At 46.1% G+C, this 21,304-nt stretch overlaps 2 protein-coding genes across 7 annotated transcripts; one reads left to right on the plus strand and one right to left on the minus strand.

Moving 5' to 3' along the window:
* Positions 1-1,197: 1,197 nt before the first annotated feature.
* Positions 1,198-15,621, minus strand: LOC131102355 (zinc finger protein 516-like). Of its 2 annotated transcripts, XM_058047953.1 has the most exons (6): positions 15,456-15,589; positions 15,173-15,352; positions 3,921-5,379; positions 2,380-3,558; positions 2,220-2,296; positions 1,198-2,018 (listed from the first exon to the last, which is right to left on the minus strand). In XM_058047953.1, the coding sequence occupies exons 3-6, from the start codon at positions 5,230-5,232 to the stop codon at positions 1,968-1,970; spliced, it is 2,619 nt and encodes an 872-aa protein (XP_057903936.1). In that variant the 5' UTR covers positions 5,233-5,379; positions 15,173-15,352; positions 15,456-15,589; the 3' UTR covers positions 1,198-1,967. The 2 variants fall into 2 exon arrangements, with proteins under 2 accessions (XP_057903936.1, XP_057903935.1); XM_058047952.1 differs by having other exon boundaries at positions 15,173-15,621.
* Positions 13,596-21,196, plus strand: LOC131102358 (relaxin-3 receptor 1-like). 5 transcript variants are annotated; one of them, XM_058047960.1, is made up of 5 exons: positions 13,596-14,911; positions 16,863-16,999; positions 17,106-17,180; positions 17,970-18,077; positions 18,772-21,196. In XM_058047960.1, the coding sequence occupies exon 5, from the start codon at positions 18,861-18,863 to the stop codon at positions 20,070-20,072; it is 1,212 nt and encodes a 403-aa protein (XP_057903943.1). In that variant the 5' UTR covers positions 13,596-14,911; positions 16,863-16,999; positions 17,106-17,180; positions 17,970-18,077; positions 18,772-18,860; the 3' UTR covers positions 20,073-21,196. The 5 variants fall into 5 exon arrangements, with proteins under 5 accessions (XP_057903943.1, XP_057903940.1, XP_057903942.1 ...); XM_058047957.1 differs by lacking the exon at positions 13,596-14,911 and adding an exon at positions 16,408-16,569; XM_058047959.1 differs by lacking the exon at positions 13,596-14,911 and adding an exon at positions 16,408-16,569 and having other exon boundaries at positions 18,832-21,196.
* Positions 21,197-21,304: the final 108 nt, after the last annotated feature.

The raw sequence follows: 21,304 nt of genomic DNA on the forward strand, positions 1-21,304 counted from the left end.
GTGGGCTGCGTGTTTGAGACCCCTGCTGTAAAGAATGTAGCATGGATTGTTTAATGACATTATTTGATGTCACTAAGAAAATGTCTAATATTTATTTCTTACCGATATTTACTCTACTGCTAAGCTAACAAAACAACGGTTGTCCAAGATGGACTAAAAGTGGACATGCTAGCCTTTCAAAGCAGTGAAAAGCAGTCAGCTGTCACTCCACTCCACTCAGCCAGCAGCAGTCCTGGCATCCCCACTCAGTGGTTGCCAGTCAGGCAACATATGTCAGTGCCTCGCTGCTTCCTGACATGATCTACTCTCGGCGCCCACAGAAGAAGCTTCGCTTGCTGCCGGGAGCTGCTAACATGATCTCTGGTGTCTGGCGGGCGGCTAAGTGATGCTGTCACTGCACCCAGTCCTGCCTGACACCACAAACGCAACATGACATGCACACGCTCCTGCTGCTAGGGCCCGCACAACCTTTTATTCCACTGGCGTTCCTTCTACTTAACAAAATACTTAACAAAATGATGTCTTTACTAAGGTAATAATGCTCTTTTTTATGTTTATTGTTGTGCTTGGAGTTTGCATGGGTGTACTGTAAGAGGAATGCATCACCCTGACGGCCGTTTATAATAATTTAACTCTTTATTTTTCCTTATTGAAGTTAATCCAAAAATAATAAAAGCACTTTTGTCCCTCATCAGCAGCTCATTAGCTTGGGTGTGTACCTAATGTTGTGGCCTGTTTGGAAACGCCCGCTCACCAATTGCTTGACGTTGCTGCCATCTGCCGGTCGAGACTAAGAACTGCAGCCAACAGGAGTTCTATTGTGAATATCCATAGGCTAACATAAAAATAAGCAATAATATTGCACACAAGGAATAAAGTGCAGTTTTACTTGAGTGCTTTGCTGGAAATGTACTCAGGTAAAAGTACAAGTCTAATAAAATAATATTCCTCATTGAAGCAGCACCTTAAATAAAGTAGGGGCATCCCAACAGTTTCCACTGAGGAAAAAAAGTTTTTTTTGTATTTTTAATATTTTTACAAAAATGGAAATGAATTAAAAATTACATTTAAAAAAATGAGTAAAATAAAAATAAATTAAGAAGATACTACTAGAATCGGAGCATCCAGAATTATTTTATATCAAGACAAAGTAGTGGTAAAAATATTTTACTTTTAAAAATAAATAATGCGATAAGCTGACTTATTTGCAGAACAATGTTTAATTTTCATTCAACGTTTCCTACTACAAATAATCAAGTACTTAAAGAGTGTCACAATTCCACTCAGAACGAAAAACATTAAATAAAACTATCATGTACAAATGGTCCAAAATAAAGTCAGTACCCATCACACTCGGTAATAGTCACAGGTTGATGGCTTTTTTTGTTTGTTTTTGGTACAAACACATCATTTTTCTCTCTCTATGGGACATAAATACAGTATGGGGAATGGAAACTAAAAGTATGAAGACACGCTAGAAAAAAAATAACACATAAAAGTGAGGAATGAGGTGAACAGTAATGAGTCTTTGGAGCCGGCGGGTCATCAATCAGGACGTGGCGAGCATGTATGAGACGGGTGCGGATATTCACACGAGTAAAAAGGGAAGGGGACTTTTTCAGTGGAACAGTTTGGCAACGAGTCAAATGTTTGCAGAGAAACGGGAACGTCAAGTGTTGAAGATGTTGGCATGCTTTCAAATCAAAATGGTGGAATTCTCTCCTGAGAAGGAATCCAAACGATGACGGATGGGTGTCCCTGCCCAATCAAATGCAAGGACAGAACTCTCATAGAATCACGTGCTTTTGGCTCGTCTTATTTCTCGCTTCACATTCCCATTTCGGCTCATTTCCTTGCAGCATGTCTGCTAGCAAACTTTCAAAACAAAAATATGTGTTTGCATCACAATGAAGCACCTCTGTGTCTTTCATCATCACTTTATCAGCGTGAAGGACGAAGAAGAGTTTTCACGTTCCTTTATGGAGAGACCCTGAGGTGGAAGTAGAGCGACTGGTCACCTGTAGGACCCCCCCCCACACACACACACACACACACAACAGGTAAAAATGCAGACACTCCTGTTTCACGTTTTTGACACTGGGAACGTTCCCAGAATTCCACATCCAACATATTGGAGATGAACAAAGCGGTGCAGAGCCCCCGTTGACTTAAACTTTGCTAAGCATAAAAAGTTGTACCAAACGATGAACGCCACCTACTTGTTTGGAAGCGGAGGAGGAGGACGAAGAGGAGGAATGGACGTCATTTCCATAAGTCCCGTTGAGCTGCAACATTGCTGCAAAGATGGCGGGTTGGTCGTGAGGTTAATGCAAAGGTTGCGCTGTTAAGTACATTTATCTGACGGAGGCGCCCCCTCACCTTGAGGATCAAGCCTGGGGTCCACGAAGCCCCAGTGCTGGTAGAGAGCCGCCAGCTCGTGAGGGCTGTAGTTCTTCAAGAGGCTCAAGACATCAAAGTCGTGGGGCGTGTCTACTGCGGCGGCGGCGGCGGCGTCCCGCTTCCCCTGAGCGAACAGCAGCGGTTCAAAGTAGGCTCTGTGGCCCCACATGCTCATGGCGGCCCAGAGGTCGGCGCCTTTGGGAGGCGGGGTGGAGTCACACGAGCGCCTTTGTGGGTGGAGTCTGTCTGCAGGTGAGCTGGATGGCGCCCCGCCGTGACTTCGGGCTAACATGAAGCCGAGACCTTCTTTTGGGAAGTTCCCTTCCGCCGGGGCTCTCCCAGAGGCGCTCTTGGTGGACGAGCTGGCTCGGGTGCTGGGGGCTTTGCCGGCCCCCTCGGCCGCCCGCTTTTGCTCACCAGACTTCCTGTCAGGTGCTCTCGATCTGGAGTCCTTCGACTGGGGCTTGGGCTTGGCACCTGATTGGCTCTTGACGGCGATCTCTGGCTTGTTGCTGCCGGTGCCTTTGGCGGCGCCACCTGGTGGTTGCGTGCGCTGACTCCTGGGAGCAGGCAATGCCGGACAGTCTTTCCCTTCCAGGAACGGCGGGGGTCCCGTGCGCCTCCACTGGGAAGCGCCCGTCTTTGGACTCTTAAGATTGTGAGCGCACGGGGCCCACTTTGGGGCCACGGAGCTGCCGGTGCCCACCCTGTGGGACACCCGCTGGTGGATCCACAGCACCTCCGGGTAGCAGGTGGTATGGGAGCAGTATGGACACTGATGTCTCACCAGGCCTTCCTTCTTAACGGCACAAGACACTCGCCCTTTATTTCCATCCAATGAAGACAAGTTAAGAAGACCGTCCGATTGCGATTGGCTTCCTTGCCCTTCAGCGTCGCCATCATTGCCCTTCTCTGTTTTAATGTTCAACTCCGCCAGAGCCAAGCCGGGCGGTCCGGGGTACGGGTTCCAATATGGCTGACAAAGCAAGGCGCTCCTTTTCCTGAGGTAGTCCATGTACCGTGAAGCCTTGGAGACACTTTGGTTGTCCGGGTGCGAGCTCTGTTTGCCGTCCTGATGTTGCACGTGCACGTGAGACCTGAGTAGCGAGGCGTCGGCGGTGTGGAAGTCACAGTGCTCGCACAAGAAAGGCTCGTTATCTGTGGGCGAGAGGATAGAGAGGCTGAACGTTTCAAGTACTTACATTATTAGAGATATTAAGATAAGATTATTAGATATTATTTCACTATAAAATAACTTTCAAAATGAATGTAGAAAACTATGTGATTTAGCTTAAAAGTTTTTTCATAGTCTATTTTGGTCCATGTTGATGCATGATGACAATAATAAGCACACACTTATTGTAATTGTAATTGCACTGTTTCGCCACAAGATGTCTCCCTAGCCACACAATGCAAAATGGTGCTAGGTTAAAGCTGTTAGCATAGGAGTGCTGCATGGTTCTAATTGATGTTTCATGCTAGCAAAAATGACGACGTGTCCTGTGGCCGGAAGGTCCTACCTTCCTGGTCCTTATTGGTGTTTTTGGGTGAGACGCCATCCTCTTTGACCTTTCTGTTTTGCAGCGCCTCATAGAACGCGTGACCAAGTCCATTGAGCAGGATTCGGTCTTTGTGACACATCCTCTTGTCGGCGGTGGCGGCCTTAACGTGAGCCAGGCTCTTTGCTGCCTGATCCTGGCCGGCGTCGCCTTTCTTCTTCTTCCCACCGGGACCTGAGGCGTCCATTTGCTTCCTCTTCTTGTCCTGCTTGATGGGGACATACTCACCCTTGTCCGTGTCAAACGCCACCTCGGCATCGGCGAGGCGCTCCTCCCAGCCGAGACATTTCTCCGTGGCCTCCGCCAGTCGCCCCCTGGTGGCCAACTGCCAAGCCTGGTAGCTACAAACGGGATCCAGCTCTGGAATCCGTCGTGCTTGACCTTTGTCCTCTTCCTGACCTCCAACACGAGTGAGGTTCAGGCCTTCCAAGAACTGGTTCTGAGTAACATTCGGCGGAGAGGCGTCCGGGTCCTGCACCACGTGGCGGCTGTGGGTGAGCTTGTGTAGCCTCGCGTGTATCCTCAAGGTCTTGCCGTCAGTGAAGAAGTTACCGCATCCGGCGCAAAGTTGGTAGAGGCACTCGTCGTTGGTCAGTGCTTCGGCCTCCTGGGGGACACCGTTAATGGTGGCGGGCGGCTCCTGACCCTTGCCGCCCCACAGCTGGGCTTTGACCCGGTGAATGCGCATGTGGCTCTGGAGGAACCACGCCTGGCGGAAGCGGCGCCCGCAAATCCGGCAGCCGTGGTCCTGGGCGCTGCGGTGGCGCTTCATGTGCGACTTGAGCAGCGGCACCTGAGGGAAGACTTGGCCGCAGACGCCGCAGACGAAGGGCCCGGCTCCGTCCCACTCGTCGCCATCCTCAACCTCGACCGCGGAATCCTCACCTTTGGCTTTCTTCTTGCTGGCTTTCTTCTTCACCTTCCCGTTGGCGTTGTGATCTTTGCCGGATATGTCCTCGGGGGTGTCGGGGGTGTCGACAGCGTCCACCCCCCCCTGGACTGTGTCCCTGTCCCTGAGGTTCTGGCTGAACAGGCCCAGTTTGTGGCTCCGAATGTGCGCCTTCAGGCTGCCTTTCTGGGCCGTGCGGTGGTCGCAGTACGGACATTTGTACGGCTTCTCCCGGGTGTGCCTCCTCATGTGCTGGGACAAGGAGCTGAGAAGGGGGAAGCTGCGGCCGCACACGCCGCAGGTGTGGCCGCAGCTCCCGTCTTCCTCCATCTCTGCCTTTGCCGGGTGTCTTGAGGGAGCCTGCTCCCTCCCTTTGGTCTCCATCGCTTCTTCTCGAGCACTGCTGAGTGGTCGCTGACTTCTTTCACAGGGTTCACAAACTTTGGAGGTTGTACAAAAATATGGGAAGCATCACCGCTTTTGTGTCATCCTGGTATTTGGCGGGGCGGCATCCTCGCTGGTCAAGAGAATCTGGAAATGGAACAAAACAGGATTAACTTTGGGACATACGTATCTCGCTCGTATGCATGCGTGGGTTTTCTACGGGTACTTCCTCCCACATCTCAAAAGAACACATCAGGCTGGAAAACCTTCTTCTGTCCTGTTTGAGACCACTTGGCCATGCCGGTGTCGTAAACAGACAAAGACTTGATCATGTGATTATGACGTACCAATACAATGGACTCTTCCATTGGCTTCACCACATGTCTTTGTCTCCTCGGTTGATGTTCAACACAACCAAAGCATTTCCCTCATTCACATCAATCCAAGCTGGTTTGGGTCACTACAGTATGGGGGGAAGAAGCTCCACTCCGGCACCAATAATCCATTAGGGACAAGTCTCCAGCGTAACCAGTGAAACCAGTGTAACCAGTGTAACCTTTGTCTCCTCCCCTGTCTGCATGTGTTAGGAGAGGGTCAGGCCTGTGTGTCCAAATTGAGCGTGTGAGGTGAAGCATGAAGGGTTGCATTCATTCCTGGCCAAACCAGGATGGGCCCTCGGGGGTCTGCACACTCTGATTCGTGATCAATAATCCATTACAACCCAACTTTGTTGCAATAAAAGTGGCGCTCAGAGATGGGGCTAAGTGCTGACGGAAGGAGGGTCTATGGGCGGTAAATGTTCCGACATTGCTGTTTCATAGGTTCATTCGTTATTGGTGGCGTCTCCTAGCATCGTCTCCACCCGTGTTTAAACAACAGTGGAAATAACGGCGGCTCAGTGTGAGGAAAATGATGACTCCACGGGGTTTAAGTGCTACTGAGACGTGTGCTTGTGCTCTGCGGCACAATGCTCCCAAAGTCTTGATGGGGTCGGGACATGTGACCGGGAAGAACCTCCTCTGGCCGGGCAGTAAAAAAGTAAAACCTGCTATTGTGTCGGCCGCACCAGAACTGTCACATCGACTCAACGTCTGCCCCCCCCCCCCCAGCCCTCATTGAGGGGGGTTGAGAGGGTCATTGTTAAAAAGCAAAAGAGGCCTGCACGTCAGCGGCGCCTCGACTTGGGCGAGAAGAACAGATAAAGGAACGGAAAAAAGCTTGAGGTTTTTGAGCTTGTGTGCAGATATCCGTCCCACGGAGGTTGGGTGTATTATACTGGAATGGAGGAGGACAACTCTTGTGTCATAATTATTAGAACGGTTCATGACTTATGGACGGTTGGTAAGTTCATGTTCTTCAGAGGTGTGTCCCAAATATGGCGGTGAGTCGGCGGAATTGCCCTAAAGTTACCGTGGGTGTTTTGGAGAGCTGAGTGACAAATTTCAAGTCAATTGAAGATGTGGGGATTAATAACGGCGCCACAGGGTGGCGTATTTGTCGGAAAATAATAACGCCACAGGCAGGGCAGTAGTTGTGTGTCTTTTGACTCCTTTGGGTCAAGCGGTTCCGGGGTAGAAGAGTTAGTTTTCACAAACAAATGTGAGTTCTAATGACTTGCGTTGCGAGATATGCTAGTATGCGTGTAATACAGATGTCCTCAAAGTTAGTTGCTAAGTAAGTAACAGGTTTTGCGTGTGAGAAATTTCAAGTCAGTCGCACTCATGGGGATTAATACCGGCGTAGTTGACTAATGAATGGTTCGGAACTGTGAGTGTGTTGAAGTGATTGATAGCCGGAGTGTCAGTAAGCTACGGCATAAAAAACTAACGGGGGGTGAACCTCGTCGTCGTCTGCATGGCAGGTGTTTTCTAAAGCAGACGCCATCAGATTAGCGTATGGCTAATGTGGCACACTGTCTCCGGGGGGAGGGGGTGTGGAGGATGTGCACGAGAGAACTGGAGGGTGGCAATTAGGGGGTTAAGGTTAAAGCAATGGGTTAACACAATGGGGATGAAGTCAACAGATGGGAATAAGCAGGCCATCGTCAGTCTGGGGCGGGTCTTTTGTCAACGCAACCTACATGCTCGGCATCTGCGACATCTACAGTACGCCGTGCATGCATCAAACACGTATATTTGTCCTTTTCACCTCTCCCGCTCTGCAAAGTAATGTGCAAGCGTGTTGCTCCAGGGGGGCTTGAGCTCATATCTTTTAGAATCCCTCGCTCCCCTTTTCTCATCTCTTTTCTTTGGCAGATGAATAGGCATGTCCACTCAGCTGTCCCCGCATTGATTCATCCTGACGTCCCAACCAGCTCAGCACAAACTCCCTATGGTTAGTGCGCTCTGATGTCTCTGTGTGTGTGTGTGTTTGTGTTCTTGCATGAAAATAGCCACTGCCGGTGAGCCGTGAATGCACCAAAACCGTGGGTGTAATTTCCTGCCAGGGACTTAAAAATAGCACCTGAATTAATTCTCCAAAGCATCCATCCAAAATCCCTATTTATAGACTTGAGTTGTAAACAGGTAGACTATTGGCCATTTTAACAATAATGTGCACGTGCACGTGCACGTGTGTGTTGTGTGAGTGCGTGAGCTGAAGTCGTCCAAATAGTCCCAGCCACCAGCAGCAGGCCCATGCCAGGCCACCGCTGACTGGCGATATAGCATGTGACCGTCCTTATGCTTGTGTTCAAAGCTCGCTCGCTAAGCCGCACCTCGCATCGCTAACTGTTTCCCCCCACCCCCCCGATCATAATCCTGTCTGTTTTCATCAAACGGGAGCATGGAACAAAACGCTGTTTTGAGGCGAAATGTTGTGTAAATAATAATGATATATAAAGAGGGATTGTATTTTTTGGGATATTTTGCCCCATCCCACCCCTTTCGTTCATCTTCAAGTAATCCCTCCCGAGCTTCCACAAATCCGAGAAACATTTGCCACTGTCGGTAAGCTGTCGGTATTGTCTCGGCTGAGCAAAACACTTGTTGTGTTTCGGCAAGTGGCATTATCAAGCTTCATCGGCGTCAAACGGTACATCAGAATCACGCTTGGGGAACGTGCCTCGGTTTTACGGTCACGCTTTGGTTTATTTTCATAACTTTTGTCCAAGCGGAGACGGCATCAAAGTGGAGACAGGAGGGTGGAGGGTCAGGGAGACCAGAGCTAGGGCAAAGCAAGGGTAAGCTAACATTAGCATGTGTATCGTCAACCCTCGCAATGACTAATCCGCTCAAGCAGCAGATATAGCACCCGGTAGTCCCTGCTTTTTGCCCAGAGTCCCGCACTATTGCTGGCAAAATGACTGGCAAAACTGAGCGCGATAGAAAAGTGATGGATGGATGGAAAACTATTTTGCAGCAGATTTGCAGTTATGCCATAACTATATTTTTTTTATTTTTTTTACAAAAAAGGAATCTTACTTGGCGGAAATTCACTTATCACAGTCGGAACCAGTTAACCGGGGTAAACGAGGGATTTCTGCATTCTTGATCCGTTTTTTTTTTTTTTACGCTCAACTACACCCACGACTCAACTAAACCGATTCAAAGCATACCAACATCAAATTATTCACCTCATTCCAGACCAAATGGTTATCCATTGACACATTCCAAACCATTTTCCATAATTCCACATTTTCCACAACAATATTTCCGATGAAAATGACTGGACAGTTTTCCTTGATCATGAGAGCTCTTACTACTTCCACTTTCCTCAACCGCTTCAAATCATTCCAACACCAAAACATTCCCAGTTTTCCTGGAATTTCTCATCTTCCAACCCCAAAATTGAAATAAATGCCATTTTCCCACATTTCTCCAACCATTCAAGCCATTCCAGCAGGAAAACATGCAGGCTAACAGTTTTCCACATTCCAAAAATGCCACTTTTCCAGTAATGCCACATCCGTACAGAATATCAGCATTCCTTTGGCCACTTTGGATTCCTGTTGTCCTGCAACATTTGGTGTATTTAATCTGTCCTAACATGTCATGTGTTTGTGGGGCTAAAGCAGCCCCCCATGTTGAAGTATACATCTGTCCATGGGGGAAACTGCAGCCAGAGCGGACACAAGGTGAAAGACCGTGAGCGGCATAGCGAGAGAGCGCCGCAGAGTGAAAGAGTCGCAGCGAGTCGGCGCTGACCTTGCCACACGATAATCTAATCCCTGTTGAGAGTGCTTTTTTTAGAGAGCAAGTTAATGCCTGCAGATTATACTCCAGTGTCTCCCACACCGGCCAATGAAAAGAGAGTGGGGGGGACCACAGCAGAAAAGGTTCATTGGTGAAGGACTTTTCCAAAGATTGTGTACGTAAACGTGGCCATCTTTGGTGCTGCCACGGCGCTATGAAGTCGCCAGCCTTGCTCACGTCCTCTTTGTGCTCTTTTATTTCATGATAAAAGGCCGCGCTCACGAAGCGCCTCGTCTAATACTATGAAGAGTAATCCCTGTGTATGTTGTGTAACCCGGCGGATGGGTTGGGCAAAGCGGGAAGGAGATGGGGACAAATGGTGGCGCTGACGGCTGTCTGATCTCTTCGCTAGATGAGGATGTGAGGAAATCAGCTGGCATCCAGAAACAGATTTGTCCAGTGACTTGTGATTCCAATCGTTAACATTTTCTTGGGTAAAAATAGCTACATTTGCACATTTCCTGATCAAATACAGGACTGAAACCTTTGATGGGTAAGCCGAGCCGATCATTGGAGAGTTCCTATTGGTTGGAAACATTCCACACCGTGTCTTTAATGGAAGTGTGCCGTTATTATTCCTGCTACTTGGACACTAACCTGAAATGTCACAAGGCGAGTCGCGCAGTCGTCTGGCTCACTGTGAAGGTGCTTGTCACTGCCACCTTTCTTCAGTGAGGCAAAGTGGCTGACTGACTTTCACAGCAAATAGAGCAAATCCTGGACCAGGATGGCACATCTCTTCTTTTCTTCTTGTACTCATTAACATTGAGTTGTGGCCAAGAATGGACAGTTAAAAACACGCCAGTGCCTCCCCAGACATGAACCTCACCAGCCATGAACCTCCCCACTTCCACATCATGAAAGCACCAATTTGTCAGCCTTCCGACGTGACTTAGAGCAGATAACACATAGTCATAAATTGAAACACAAGCAAAGTGACCCTCTATGGGACCCTCTGGGTTTTTTTATCTTAGTCTAGAATTGTTGAATTAACCTCATTCAAACTCCACACAGAGATGCCCAAGCGGAGATTCGAACCCAGGTCTGTGTGGCCAACATGCTCGATGTGACTTTTAAAAAAATATATATATATATACAGTAAACCTCGGATATATCGGATTCAATTGTTCCCACTGGTTTTGTCCGATATAAGCAAAATCCGTTATATGCGTATACCGGAAAATGTCCGTTTTACGCATATATCGGATTTATATCCGGTATATGCGTAAATCGGATTTTATCCGTTATAAAAAGGCACTTCCTTGACTATGTTTCCAATGTACCTGGACTGGGCAATGAAAAGAGACGTAAGGTAATGAGAATTGAACTTTATTGGACTCTGAGCATAACAAATTGTTAATTAAGCTAGGCCCTGTTACGCCCGTCAGGCCTACGTTATTTCCAATAGTGAGGTTAAGATCTCATTCACTGCTGTGCTAGTATTATTGACGTCACTCACTTTTATATTTGTCCTAAATCTGGAGCCAGGAGAAAGACAATAGCCAGTGACATCAACAAGATTAGCATAACGATGCGGCCATCCGATATATGCCAGGGAAATTTAATGGAAATGCATTGGAACGGGACTGGAGATTTTGTCCGAAATAGGCGAAATCCGTTATAAAAAATCCGATATATGCGATGAATTTTTATTGGAAATGCATTACAGAAAAATCGGTTCTTTTTTATCTGTCCGTTGTGAGCGAATTTCCGATATATCCGAGGTTTACTGTAAAACATATAAGCAACTCCAAATTGTCCATAGGTATGAATGTGAGTGTGAATGGTTGTTTGTCTATATGTGCCCTGTGATTGGCTGGCCACCAGTCCAGGGTGTACCCCGCCTCTCGCCCAAAGACAGCTGGGATAGGCTCCAGCACCCCCCGCAACCCTTGTGAGGATAAGCAGTAGAAAATTAATGAATGAATGAATATAAGCAAAAAAATGTTTTTTAAAAAACTCAAATGAATTGGTATGTAGCACGTTTGCAATTATTATTCAAATGAATGAAAAAAAAATTGTGTAGTATTTATCTGTTACAGTGAAAACAATAACCTAATAACATCTATTTTTCAATTGTTTCTTTTACTTTTTAAGTTAAATGTCTTTTTTGGCCCATTTTGTCTGAGGAAAAGTAGCTGCCTAATAATAGTTCTGCACACCTTCATCACCACGCTGAAATATCTATGCTGAAATCCAATGAAAACACTGGCAGTGCTTAACAACGGTATGCTAAAAAACTGTCCTTCATTGCATTGTTATGAACATTTTTGCATTATTCTGCGAGTATCCAATCAACACCTGAGTTGTTTGGACTCTTGCCAACAGTTCTTCCTAAGTGGCGTAGCCGAATTGCAGCGTTGGACGATAACATGTGTAAAAATGTCCTCCTCGCAGGCCGTGATCAAGGTAACGATTAGGGAGGGGTGGTAAGGCGATACGTGCTTGAGCCATTTTGCCCTGCAGCGAGCGGCAGCCAAGAAGAGGGAGACTGACAGCTGGCAGCAGTGTTTGGATTAGGTTTCCCGTCGGGGTTATTGCATCTTTTACGCTGCGTCTTGCGCAGCAGAATGGTGCTATAGTAACCCGACTCCCTTGCACCCATCCAATCTCGTCTCGGTCTCAACGGGGTTAAACAGAAGGGATCTGTGAAACGCCTTACTCATCCCTGATATGCTCCATCTGGACACCGGTGGCGGTCGGCGCTTGCAGCTTTGTAGTAAAAACAACCTATTAGGGATCACTGTGATTAATCTCAATTAGTAATGTTGCCCAAACAACCAATGTTTAACAAAGAGAAACTACTACTAGCACTACTGCTATTTAATATTAAGACGCGGGTGTCCATGACAATAATACGCAAAAAAACATGACCCATATCCTCCCAAAATGGCTGACTACCTGTGAGTCTTACATAATAACCTATTTGACGGATGTCCTGTCAATCAAACAACTGAGCAGGTCATGTAAGTGTGATATTTCCGCGTGTTTCATGAATTCCAATGTGCACATCCTTCAATTTTCCTATAAGTCTGGACACCCCAGCCTTACAAGGTCGTCCAATTTGGCAACCGCCCAGAGCTTTAGCGGACAAAGTTGCACAAAAACAATACTTCAGCAATTCCTGTGCTAACTTTAGCTCAGTTAGCAACAAAAGAATGAAATCTAAACGTGTCCTTTGCTTTTGTTTTTTGACATAGTAGCTGTAACATTACAGATGTCTCTGTACTGGCTGCTCATTATAATTTTGCACTGTCAACAATACGTGATAAAAAAGACACCGACTGAGGGAACACAAAGTATGCAAATTAGCCACGTGTTCAGTCGGTGCCCATCCAGGCTGCTCAGTAGAACACGGCTGGAATTAAAATGAGTTGTTATCACGATAAAGAAGCATCTAAATGGAGCAATACAAATTATGCTAATTAGCCACATGGTCAGCCATGTGATACATGCATCAATAAGAGCAAATAGAGCCCCAAAATGGATTGCGATTTGTTCCACTGTGTTATTGTGCCTCTACTTCGGACAGTGGTGTCCAAATTACGGCACATGGGCCATTTTTGTTTGTTTTTGTTTGTTCTGCATATTGACTAATAACACAAAGCTAAGATGTGGATGTTTTGTTCAGATAGCTAAACATATATAGAGCTGCATTGGATTGCTTTTAGCTTCTTAAATGTATAAAATGTATCAAAGTGGACCTCTGCATCCTTCAATTTGACGTAATGCAGCCCCCTGCTGCAGGTTTGATACCAGTTTTGCCTCTCGTGGCCCTTAGCTGTGCACGTTTACATTTGAGACTAGTAAACAATGTTTCAGCCATGGACAGCACATCCCTCACATCTTCTTGCCTGCTCAGTCTGCACCCCTCCCCCCATCCCACCACGGCCTGTCCAGACCCCCAGCCTCCCCCTGACCCAATCTCCATGATTAAATCATTTTTCTTTAGCCCAAATTTTACCCCCCTCCTCTCTCAATCCACCCCACTGTCCATCCCGCCCTGTGCCTCTCTTGTCTGGTGAGATGGCGCACACCCTCCTCTATTGATCGTCATGCTGAGGAGATTACCCTAATAGCTGGGATTACCTCCCCACATGTTGGTTGGCCACATACGGCGGGGTGGGGGGAGTGCAAGGATGTGCTCGAGTATGAAAGCGGAGGGCGGGAGTTAGCAAGTGGTGATTTGGGTTTTTTTGGTCGAGAGAATTAAGACGAGTATCTGAGCGTCTGTCCTGCATACAACCTGAAAGTCACGAGTACTCAGAGGAACACAGAACCATGCCATCACCTCAGTGTGATCCTCGAGAAACACAGAACCATGCCATCACCTCAGTGTGATCCTCGAGCACAGTGGTCGCCAAGCTTTTTGATCCCCGGGACCGCTCCAGACCCTCATCTAATGCTATTTCATGTTGTGACGTATAAAACAAAGACAAGCACAATATCAAAGGAAATCACTACAGAAAAAAACATATTGGAGTTCCAGAAAGAAGATAACAAATCTGCACTTTTGGAGGTAATTAAACTAAAAATTGATCTAATAATAACTTTGATCCAAAATGACAGAACGATGACAACATTACTTTCTTTGGCAGTGCAGTAGCCAAACACGTCTCTGCCCTGGCTGCTCAGTACAATATTGCTATGCACAAGCATAGGTTGGCAATAATCATTATGATGGTATTATTATAGCTCCATTTAACTTTAATCCAAAGTGACAGAACAACAGACAGATACAGCAGTAGCTGCTTGAGTTGCTTTTTGTCTCCCCGTTATAGGACTTTATAAAAAAGATAAAGAAAAAAACATTTAAATCCTGACGCATACTGAGATGCAATCAAATTTCTTAATAACGGTGATTTTTCAAAACTATTTTAACTACCGAGCTGCATTGCAAACAAACGCAGTCAGTTTAGTCAAGGACTGGTGTGGCGCTGTCGTTATGGCCGACACTTCCTCCAGCGAGCCTCACCATCCAGGGCGGTTGGCACCACCGCCCTGATGGCCAGCAACTGGTGTGTGTGTGTGTGTGTGTGTGTCTGTCACACACTGGCCAACTTTGCCTCCAAGGTGACATCAGTAAAATAAATAAATTGAATGAAATGAAGGAAAGCACATTATTTCCAAAATGGATCAAATTGGACTGATGTACCGATACCAGCCCACATCCCGGAGGTTTGAGACCCCTAAAGCAGGCCAGCCATTTTTCATTTTAAGTTTTAAACTAGCTTCTCAAATATAAAAGTCTTTGTTTTGAAGCCATGGGGACATATTTCCATGCCCTCCCTGTCCACTTAATCCCCACTTAAGGGCCCACAAGCCCTGGAAACAACAACCGGGACACATTTCCTTAACAGATTGTGGACATCCGCCTTTCACTCTTGCTCGGTTTGACTTTGAGGTGCTTCGCTCGCCAGAGGTTTCATCAAGATGTTTAAAGAGCTGCAGGGAGAATGGACAGAGAGACAGAGAAAGAGAGACCGGTAGGTGGGGGGGTGCCATTGAGACAGTGCAGGGGGGGAAAAGGAATTCCGTTAATCCACCGCTGATCCGCTACAATGGCAGCCTTGTTGTCTGTTATTGCCTGCCCGCTTAGCCCCGCAAGTTTGCATGCGGTGACAGCTGGAGGAAAGACGGGCGAGGAAGTGTTGATGTTTGGTGTCCCAGGACACCAAAGTCACAACAAACTACTCATTCATTCACATTGCAAGTTCGACACTATTCCTTTTTTGGGTGCCACTTACCTCGGAGGTCGCTGGTGGAGAGATCCCATCACTTCTTCACAAAACACACAATGGCGTGTCCTTGCCCGATCTAGTCTTGCAGTGGATGGCATTCAGTCACAGTCCAGCTTCGGGGACAGGAAAACCCGGAACAAGAAGACCAGCATATCCAGTAGCACCGCAGCAGGCGACGTCTCGTTTCTGGACGCGAGTGACGCGAGAGATAACGTTATTAACGTTAATAGGGGGCATCTCCGCCTTTCCGCCTGCACTTGGATGGACGGCTGAGTGGAGGAGTGCGCACCGAGCTCCTTTTGGCTGCAATAGGATCTCCCCGCTGGAGGACTTTGTCATTCCACTTTTAAATAAACTGCCAAACTTGTTCAGGACCCCGAGAGACTGCTTAAGAAGGTCACGAAAGGCGAAACAAACTCATCGATGGCTTGTGACCGTTGTCTTTTAAAGCGACAGCACGTTCGAGGGGGGTGGGTCGATCCATATGGCGATGGCGTCGATACTACCGTGATGGCGTTATCGTCTGCAGTTGTCTTCGATATGTGTTTTTTTTAGGATATGTATTTTATGTATGCTTATTATTCTTCTGCTTTTGTTACTTTGCTCCACTTGCATATCTATATTTTATATCGCCTTAGTGACATGAAATTTGAATGAGAGCCAAGACATAGTTTGAGCTATTTATTGTCGTTCAGTTTAAGTTTTAGTAAAACCGATTAATGTTATTTTTTATCATGTAATATAACTTGTGTTATATTTACATTAAATAGTTCAAATATATGTTTGACAAAGATGTGTTTTATGTCTGTATCCTTGTTCTGATCATGATCAATTAATTACAGAGAAAAATACACAAAACGGTTCTTGTACTTTAAAATGTCAAGTAAACAATCTTGGTATCAGCTGACTCTGTATTTACCTGATATCAGATCGATACCACGTTGGCAGTACTGTATCGACGACCTCAAGTGCACGCTAATAGTTGCACACATACATTAAATGGTATATCCAATATTCTCCTAAGAAAGACAACTTTTATATTATCATTATTATTATATTCGGATTCTGTGTTTATTAGCATTATAACTAGCCTAACTAGACATTAAAATACATGCTGACATTTCCACAATGCATTTGATTGAAAGCTTTAATGTGTACTTTATTATATAACATAGAATAGCGTTAAAAGTCCTATAAATACAAGAAATGTATTATGAACCGTTACATTGGTTTCACACAACGTCGTGCTGTGATACGCGATCACGATCAACTGGTTGAGTCTTAATGAGCTCCTCTGTTGTTGATTGCTTTCGACTGCCCACTCACCTGCTAGCAGGGAATGACGGTGGAGTTCTCTTATTACCGGTGTTAAGTTCCACACCATTATTGCAGGTAGCTTCGAGGTATTTGGTCTTAATTATAACATTTTAGTTAGGGGAAATGTACCAGCAACTACCTGTTGTAGCCGAATTTAAAGTTTATTAAGGCTTTCCATGTTGCTAACCTAGCTAACAACAACGTGAGTTATTGAGCAGAAAAAACATTATGGATGAAATACTTATTTAGTTGGCACGAAGATGCTGCATGGAAAATAAATCCATAATAACGCTGATATATTATTTAGGATTAGTCCTAAATAATCCAAAAGTCCAAAAGAAAATCTGAATTTCAAGTGTTTGCTCTGTTATGTTGATAGGCACATCTGGCAACAGAAAACACGAAATAACATATCATGCTTCAGGAAGTGTTCCATGCAGCCACGTGTTGCCATGTCGGCTCATTGGCAGCTGATATCCATCCTGCCACACTCATTTGCACGGCCCTTCACTCCAAGTAAGTAATCCCCAACTCGACACGCCAACAGTTAATTTGTGTGTTGCAAGCAAATGTGATATTTATGACGCTAATACCCCCCACACTGTGCTTTATACTTCACTAGCATGTCACGGCCACCTTCTGTCAGCCTGCGGTCGAATATCATCCTCACGGAGGCGCCAGAGATCCTCCCATGCAAGTATTCACCCAGCTACATGGATACAAGTGTGCAGGTTCAAATAGGAAGGTTGAAACACAAAAACTAAATCATTATTATTTTCCCAATATGACACTTGAGTGTGCCTGATTACAGGACACCATTAATCCAATCTAAAGTGGGTGTGCTGGATTTGATCTAGTATATTATATAATCAAAACAAATCTGTGCCATGTACAATTAAGGGACTTAAGGTGATATTATAGTTAAAAACAAACAAACAAACAAAGCCAGGCTTGGAGAGCAGACTTAGTTTATGGGGGTGACTTTGGATTTTGACAAAGCAGCATTTGTCACCTTCTTCCGCCCATTGCCGCCTAATCTCATTTGGTCATTCACTGCTGATGTTCTTTCCACTATCAACCACTCATTATGATGACCTCTTCCAGCTGCCCCATCTTGTCCTGATATAAATAGAAAATAACAGAAGATTGATTGCCTTTTCTTGTTCCATAAACTTTTTAACTGAGTCTAAGATAGACGAAAAGTAGCCTGTTATTTTCAGATCTGTTCTTTGATGTATGGCAAAAGAGAAGGTTTATTTAAGAATAAGTGCATTTATGAAAGAATAAACCAATCCCAACCTTTTCCAAACACTTGTAATTGCACATCATATGTCATGTTTAAACAGGAACACTCCAGGTTTCCCCATCATTCTATCATAGTCTCAGTTGTTTACAGTGGGTTAGTCATGTCATATTGGGGCTATTTCCAGCGAGGAAGAGGATGGGGTGGAGCGCCAACTCTGGGATGGTGATAATCTCATTGTAGGTGGTGGTTGTTGTCGTCGACTGCCTCAAAGATAACTTGACTTCACGAGCTGCAGGAGCTGATTGCTTGCAAAAAAAGACTTGTGGAAAATACAGTTTGGATCCTTTGGTAAGTTTTTGTTTTCATGCATGCATACAACTCTTGGAATAAACACAAAGTTTGTGAAGATTTCAGTCAAATTTAGCATTGTTTTTGTAAAGGCAGAATATTCCCATAAAGCTCTTATTGGACATAAGCTATGGTAATGGTTGTGTTTCAGTCATGCTTACCAAGTTACATTCAGGGACATCACACGTTTGCGCCATTCAACATGCCTGAAAAGGAATAGAAGCAGTGTTTATTTCATCTGACCCCTTGTCCAAGTGTCAGCACTAACTGATGGTTTGTTCTCTTCCCTTGAGTGTGTGTTGCATTTTAATTTTCAGTGATTGTTTTGCACACATTTGCATTTAAATAAGTTTATTTTACTAAAGCGTTTACGTTTGTGTGATAAGAAAGATTCTTGTGTCTTTCAGACGTATGACATAGCTAGGTTTTTTCTTCTTGTCGAGAGCTAAAATTCTATTAAATATGACAATGATGTGTTCAAGTACATGGTCTTGTGGGTGTCAGTTAACTGGGATGGGTATTACCGCACGACAGATCACCAGAGAAGCAGTCGTCTTTCAAGATGAAATGGGATTATCCAACTCTGCATCTGACACTTGGGTGTAATTTGTTTATCTGACAAGGCTAATCCACTTATTTACTCATAAACTGCACTGCCTATTATGCAATAATGATTTCCTCTTTTCCTTCCAAGGACTGATGATTGTCATCTCTTTGGCAGCCGCTCTGAACTTTCATCTTTAATCCGTCTCAGACACCGCGGACCTGGAACAAGGACCTGAAATGTCCAACAGTGACTATAAGAGACTGGAGCTCTTCCGACACATCCTAAATGTTTGCAGCCACGATCCGTCCTGCAACACCTCCCACCTGCTGCTGCACAACATCAGCTCGTACACCGGGCTGGAGCTTGTGGGTGATGGGTCCCCCTGGTTGAGAAGCCTGATCTCAGTGGTGTACTTTGTGGTGGCAGCAGCCGGAGTGGTGGGCAACCTGTTGGTGTTGTTCCTGCTGTACTCCACTCGCACCATCACCACCGGCAACATCAATTTCTTTGTCTTCAACCTGGCTCTGGCCCACCTGCTCTTCTCGCTAGCTTTGCCCTTTTGGGCCGTGGACATTGCGATGGACTACAGCTGGCCTTTCGGCGTGGCGGCGTGCAAGGCTGTATCCTTGCTCACTGGCCTCAACGTGTTTGCCAGTTGCTTTTTCCTCACCGCCATGAGCTTGACCCGCTACTGCTATGTGGCCACTGCACTCCAGCCCAGTGCATCCGTGTGCAGAAGGTCATGCACCTCCCCAGTGGTCACGGCCTTCATCTGGGCCGCAGCCCTCATCGCCGCAGCACCACGAGGTGTGTTTGCGGCTCTGAGCCGCGTGGGTACCGGCAACGATACTGCATGCCTTCTCCGTTTCCCAGACGGTACCGCCTGGCTGGGGATAAACCAGCTCTTACGGGTGGTGCTTGGCTTTTTGCTGCCTTACACCACCATCATCTTCTCCTACCTGCTGCTGATGCGTTTCCTCTGCCGCCACAAACTGAAAGGCAGCAACTCTCGCCGAAAGGCCGACATCTCAAAGTCGGTGGCGGTGGTGGTGCTGTCATTCTGTGCCTGCTGGTTCCCGTACAACATCCTCACCCTGTGGAGCATTCTCATCCAGCTGGACATCATCGACATCAGCCCGTCTTTCTACGTGGTGCAGACCTACTTTTTCCCTCTGGCCAACTGCTTGGCTTTCACCAGCAGCTGCTTCAACCCCGTCATCTACTGCCTGGTGCGGAAGGAATACAGAGTGGCTCTTCACAACGTCTTCTTCAAGCTGAGCCTGGCCGTCACGTCCAAGATTCCCTACGCCATCAATCCCAACGAAGGATCGGAACACGCCGGACAACTGGCCATTCCTCTCAGCAACATGCCCAGCCAGATGAGCCAATCGGACTCAAGAAGATACGCGCCCCTGTCAGCACTCCCAACGCTAGTCTCCACCCTGTGAAGCCATTTGTTCAACCTTAACCAACCACATCCAATGCAAGAGTTGTTTCCAACGTTACCCTGAAGATGACAACAAATGCATGCTTGTCATTCCGTCTTTCCCAACCACTGTCCCGCTCCACCTTAGTGTGCTGTGGTGTCCCACGGGACATTATCCGATTTCACTTCATTTACGACACGTTTCGTGTGTAGTGTCAAGCAGAAGAATGAATACTGTACCATTTCATGCATTTATTCATGTCATCAGCATGAGATTGTCTTGCTGCCTTAAAGTATGATGTACAAATGTTGCCTATTTGTTGTCTTTTTGGGGTATGCATTTGTTTGGACTGATACATTTCTGAATTAAATTGGTCTAATCCCTGTACCTTCTTCCCTTGACATTCTTCACATGAAACAATCCCTGGTTGTTTGTTCACTTTGTTGAACATGTTCTCAGGCGAGCAACACAGAAATAGTGTCTAATAGTAAAGGTAATGCGTACAGTTAGCTTCATCATTCAGTCATAAAATAATGAATAAATATTGCCATGTTATTGTAGTACGTACATACACAGGAGCGCGTATTTTGCCTTCTGTGCTTCCAACATGCCACAAGGTGGCGCTACCGTTCTTCATTTCCCTCTTCTTTTTCATCCTAATGGATCTGTCCACAGAACATGAAATGTATGCTTAAAGCAGTGGCTCTCATTTATTTTCTGTCATGCCCCCAGGGACCAAAATGTTTTCACGCCCCCTGATTTGAAATACTATTGAGAAACTGATCATATCTATTTTTTGGTACTTCACAGACTGAACTCGAAATTGAAACCAGGAAAATGCAACAAATGGAGAGCTGAGAAGCAAATAAGCACGTTCGAAAGTCAGACAATTGCATGTAGAATATGTGTTTTGTATATTTGTACATGTTGGCAGGTCTGCAGTAACAGAAAGTACTCCCTGCCTCTGTCGCCACCCCCAGACAGTTCACCACATGGCCCCCTATGGGGACCGCCCCACTATTTGACAAGCACTGGCGTAAAGGCAGGATGTAATCTTCTTCTAATTGCACCTCCAAACCCACGTTCTTTTGTTTCCTCTTCAGTTTTGTTTCAATTATTACAAACACATTTCACCCTAGTTTCTAGTCCTGAGTGTTGTAGACTGGGGAGAGCATCACCCTGACGTGTTTGGGGTGTGATGCTGCCACCGTCATCCAACCAGAGCAAGCTCACAAACGGCTGTTTCATTATCA

The sequence above is a fragment of the Doryrhamphus excisus genome, chromosome 14, assembly GCF_030265055.1.
Source record: "Doryrhamphus excisus isolate RoL2022-K1 chromosome 14, RoL_Dexc_1.0, whole genome shotgun sequence".
NCBI classification, from domain to species: Eukaryota; Metazoa; Chordata; class Actinopteri; order Syngnathiformes; family Syngnathidae; genus Doryrhamphus; species Doryrhamphus excisus.

What these genes read in the sequence shown, in the direction of transcription:
- LOC131102355 (XM_058047952.1), bottom strand. Translation starts at nt 5,232, where the DNA reads ATGGAGACCAAAGGGAGGGAGCAGGCTCCCTCAAGACACCCGGCAAAG. An exon ending in CACCAATAAGGACCAGGAAG is followed by an intron (nt 3,559 to 3,920) that starts GTAGGACCTTCC and finishes TCTCGCCCACAG; the next exon opens with ATAACGAGCCTTTCTTGTGC. An exon ending in CCTCCTCCGCTTCCAAACAA is followed by an intron (nt 2,019 to 2,219) that starts GTAGGTGGCGTT and finishes GGGGTCCTACAG; the next exon opens with GTGACCAGTCGCTCTACTTC.
- LOC131102358 (XM_058047960.1), top strand. Translation starts at nt 18,861, where the DNA reads ATGTCCAACAGTGACTATAAGAGACTGGAGCTCTTCCGACACATCCTA.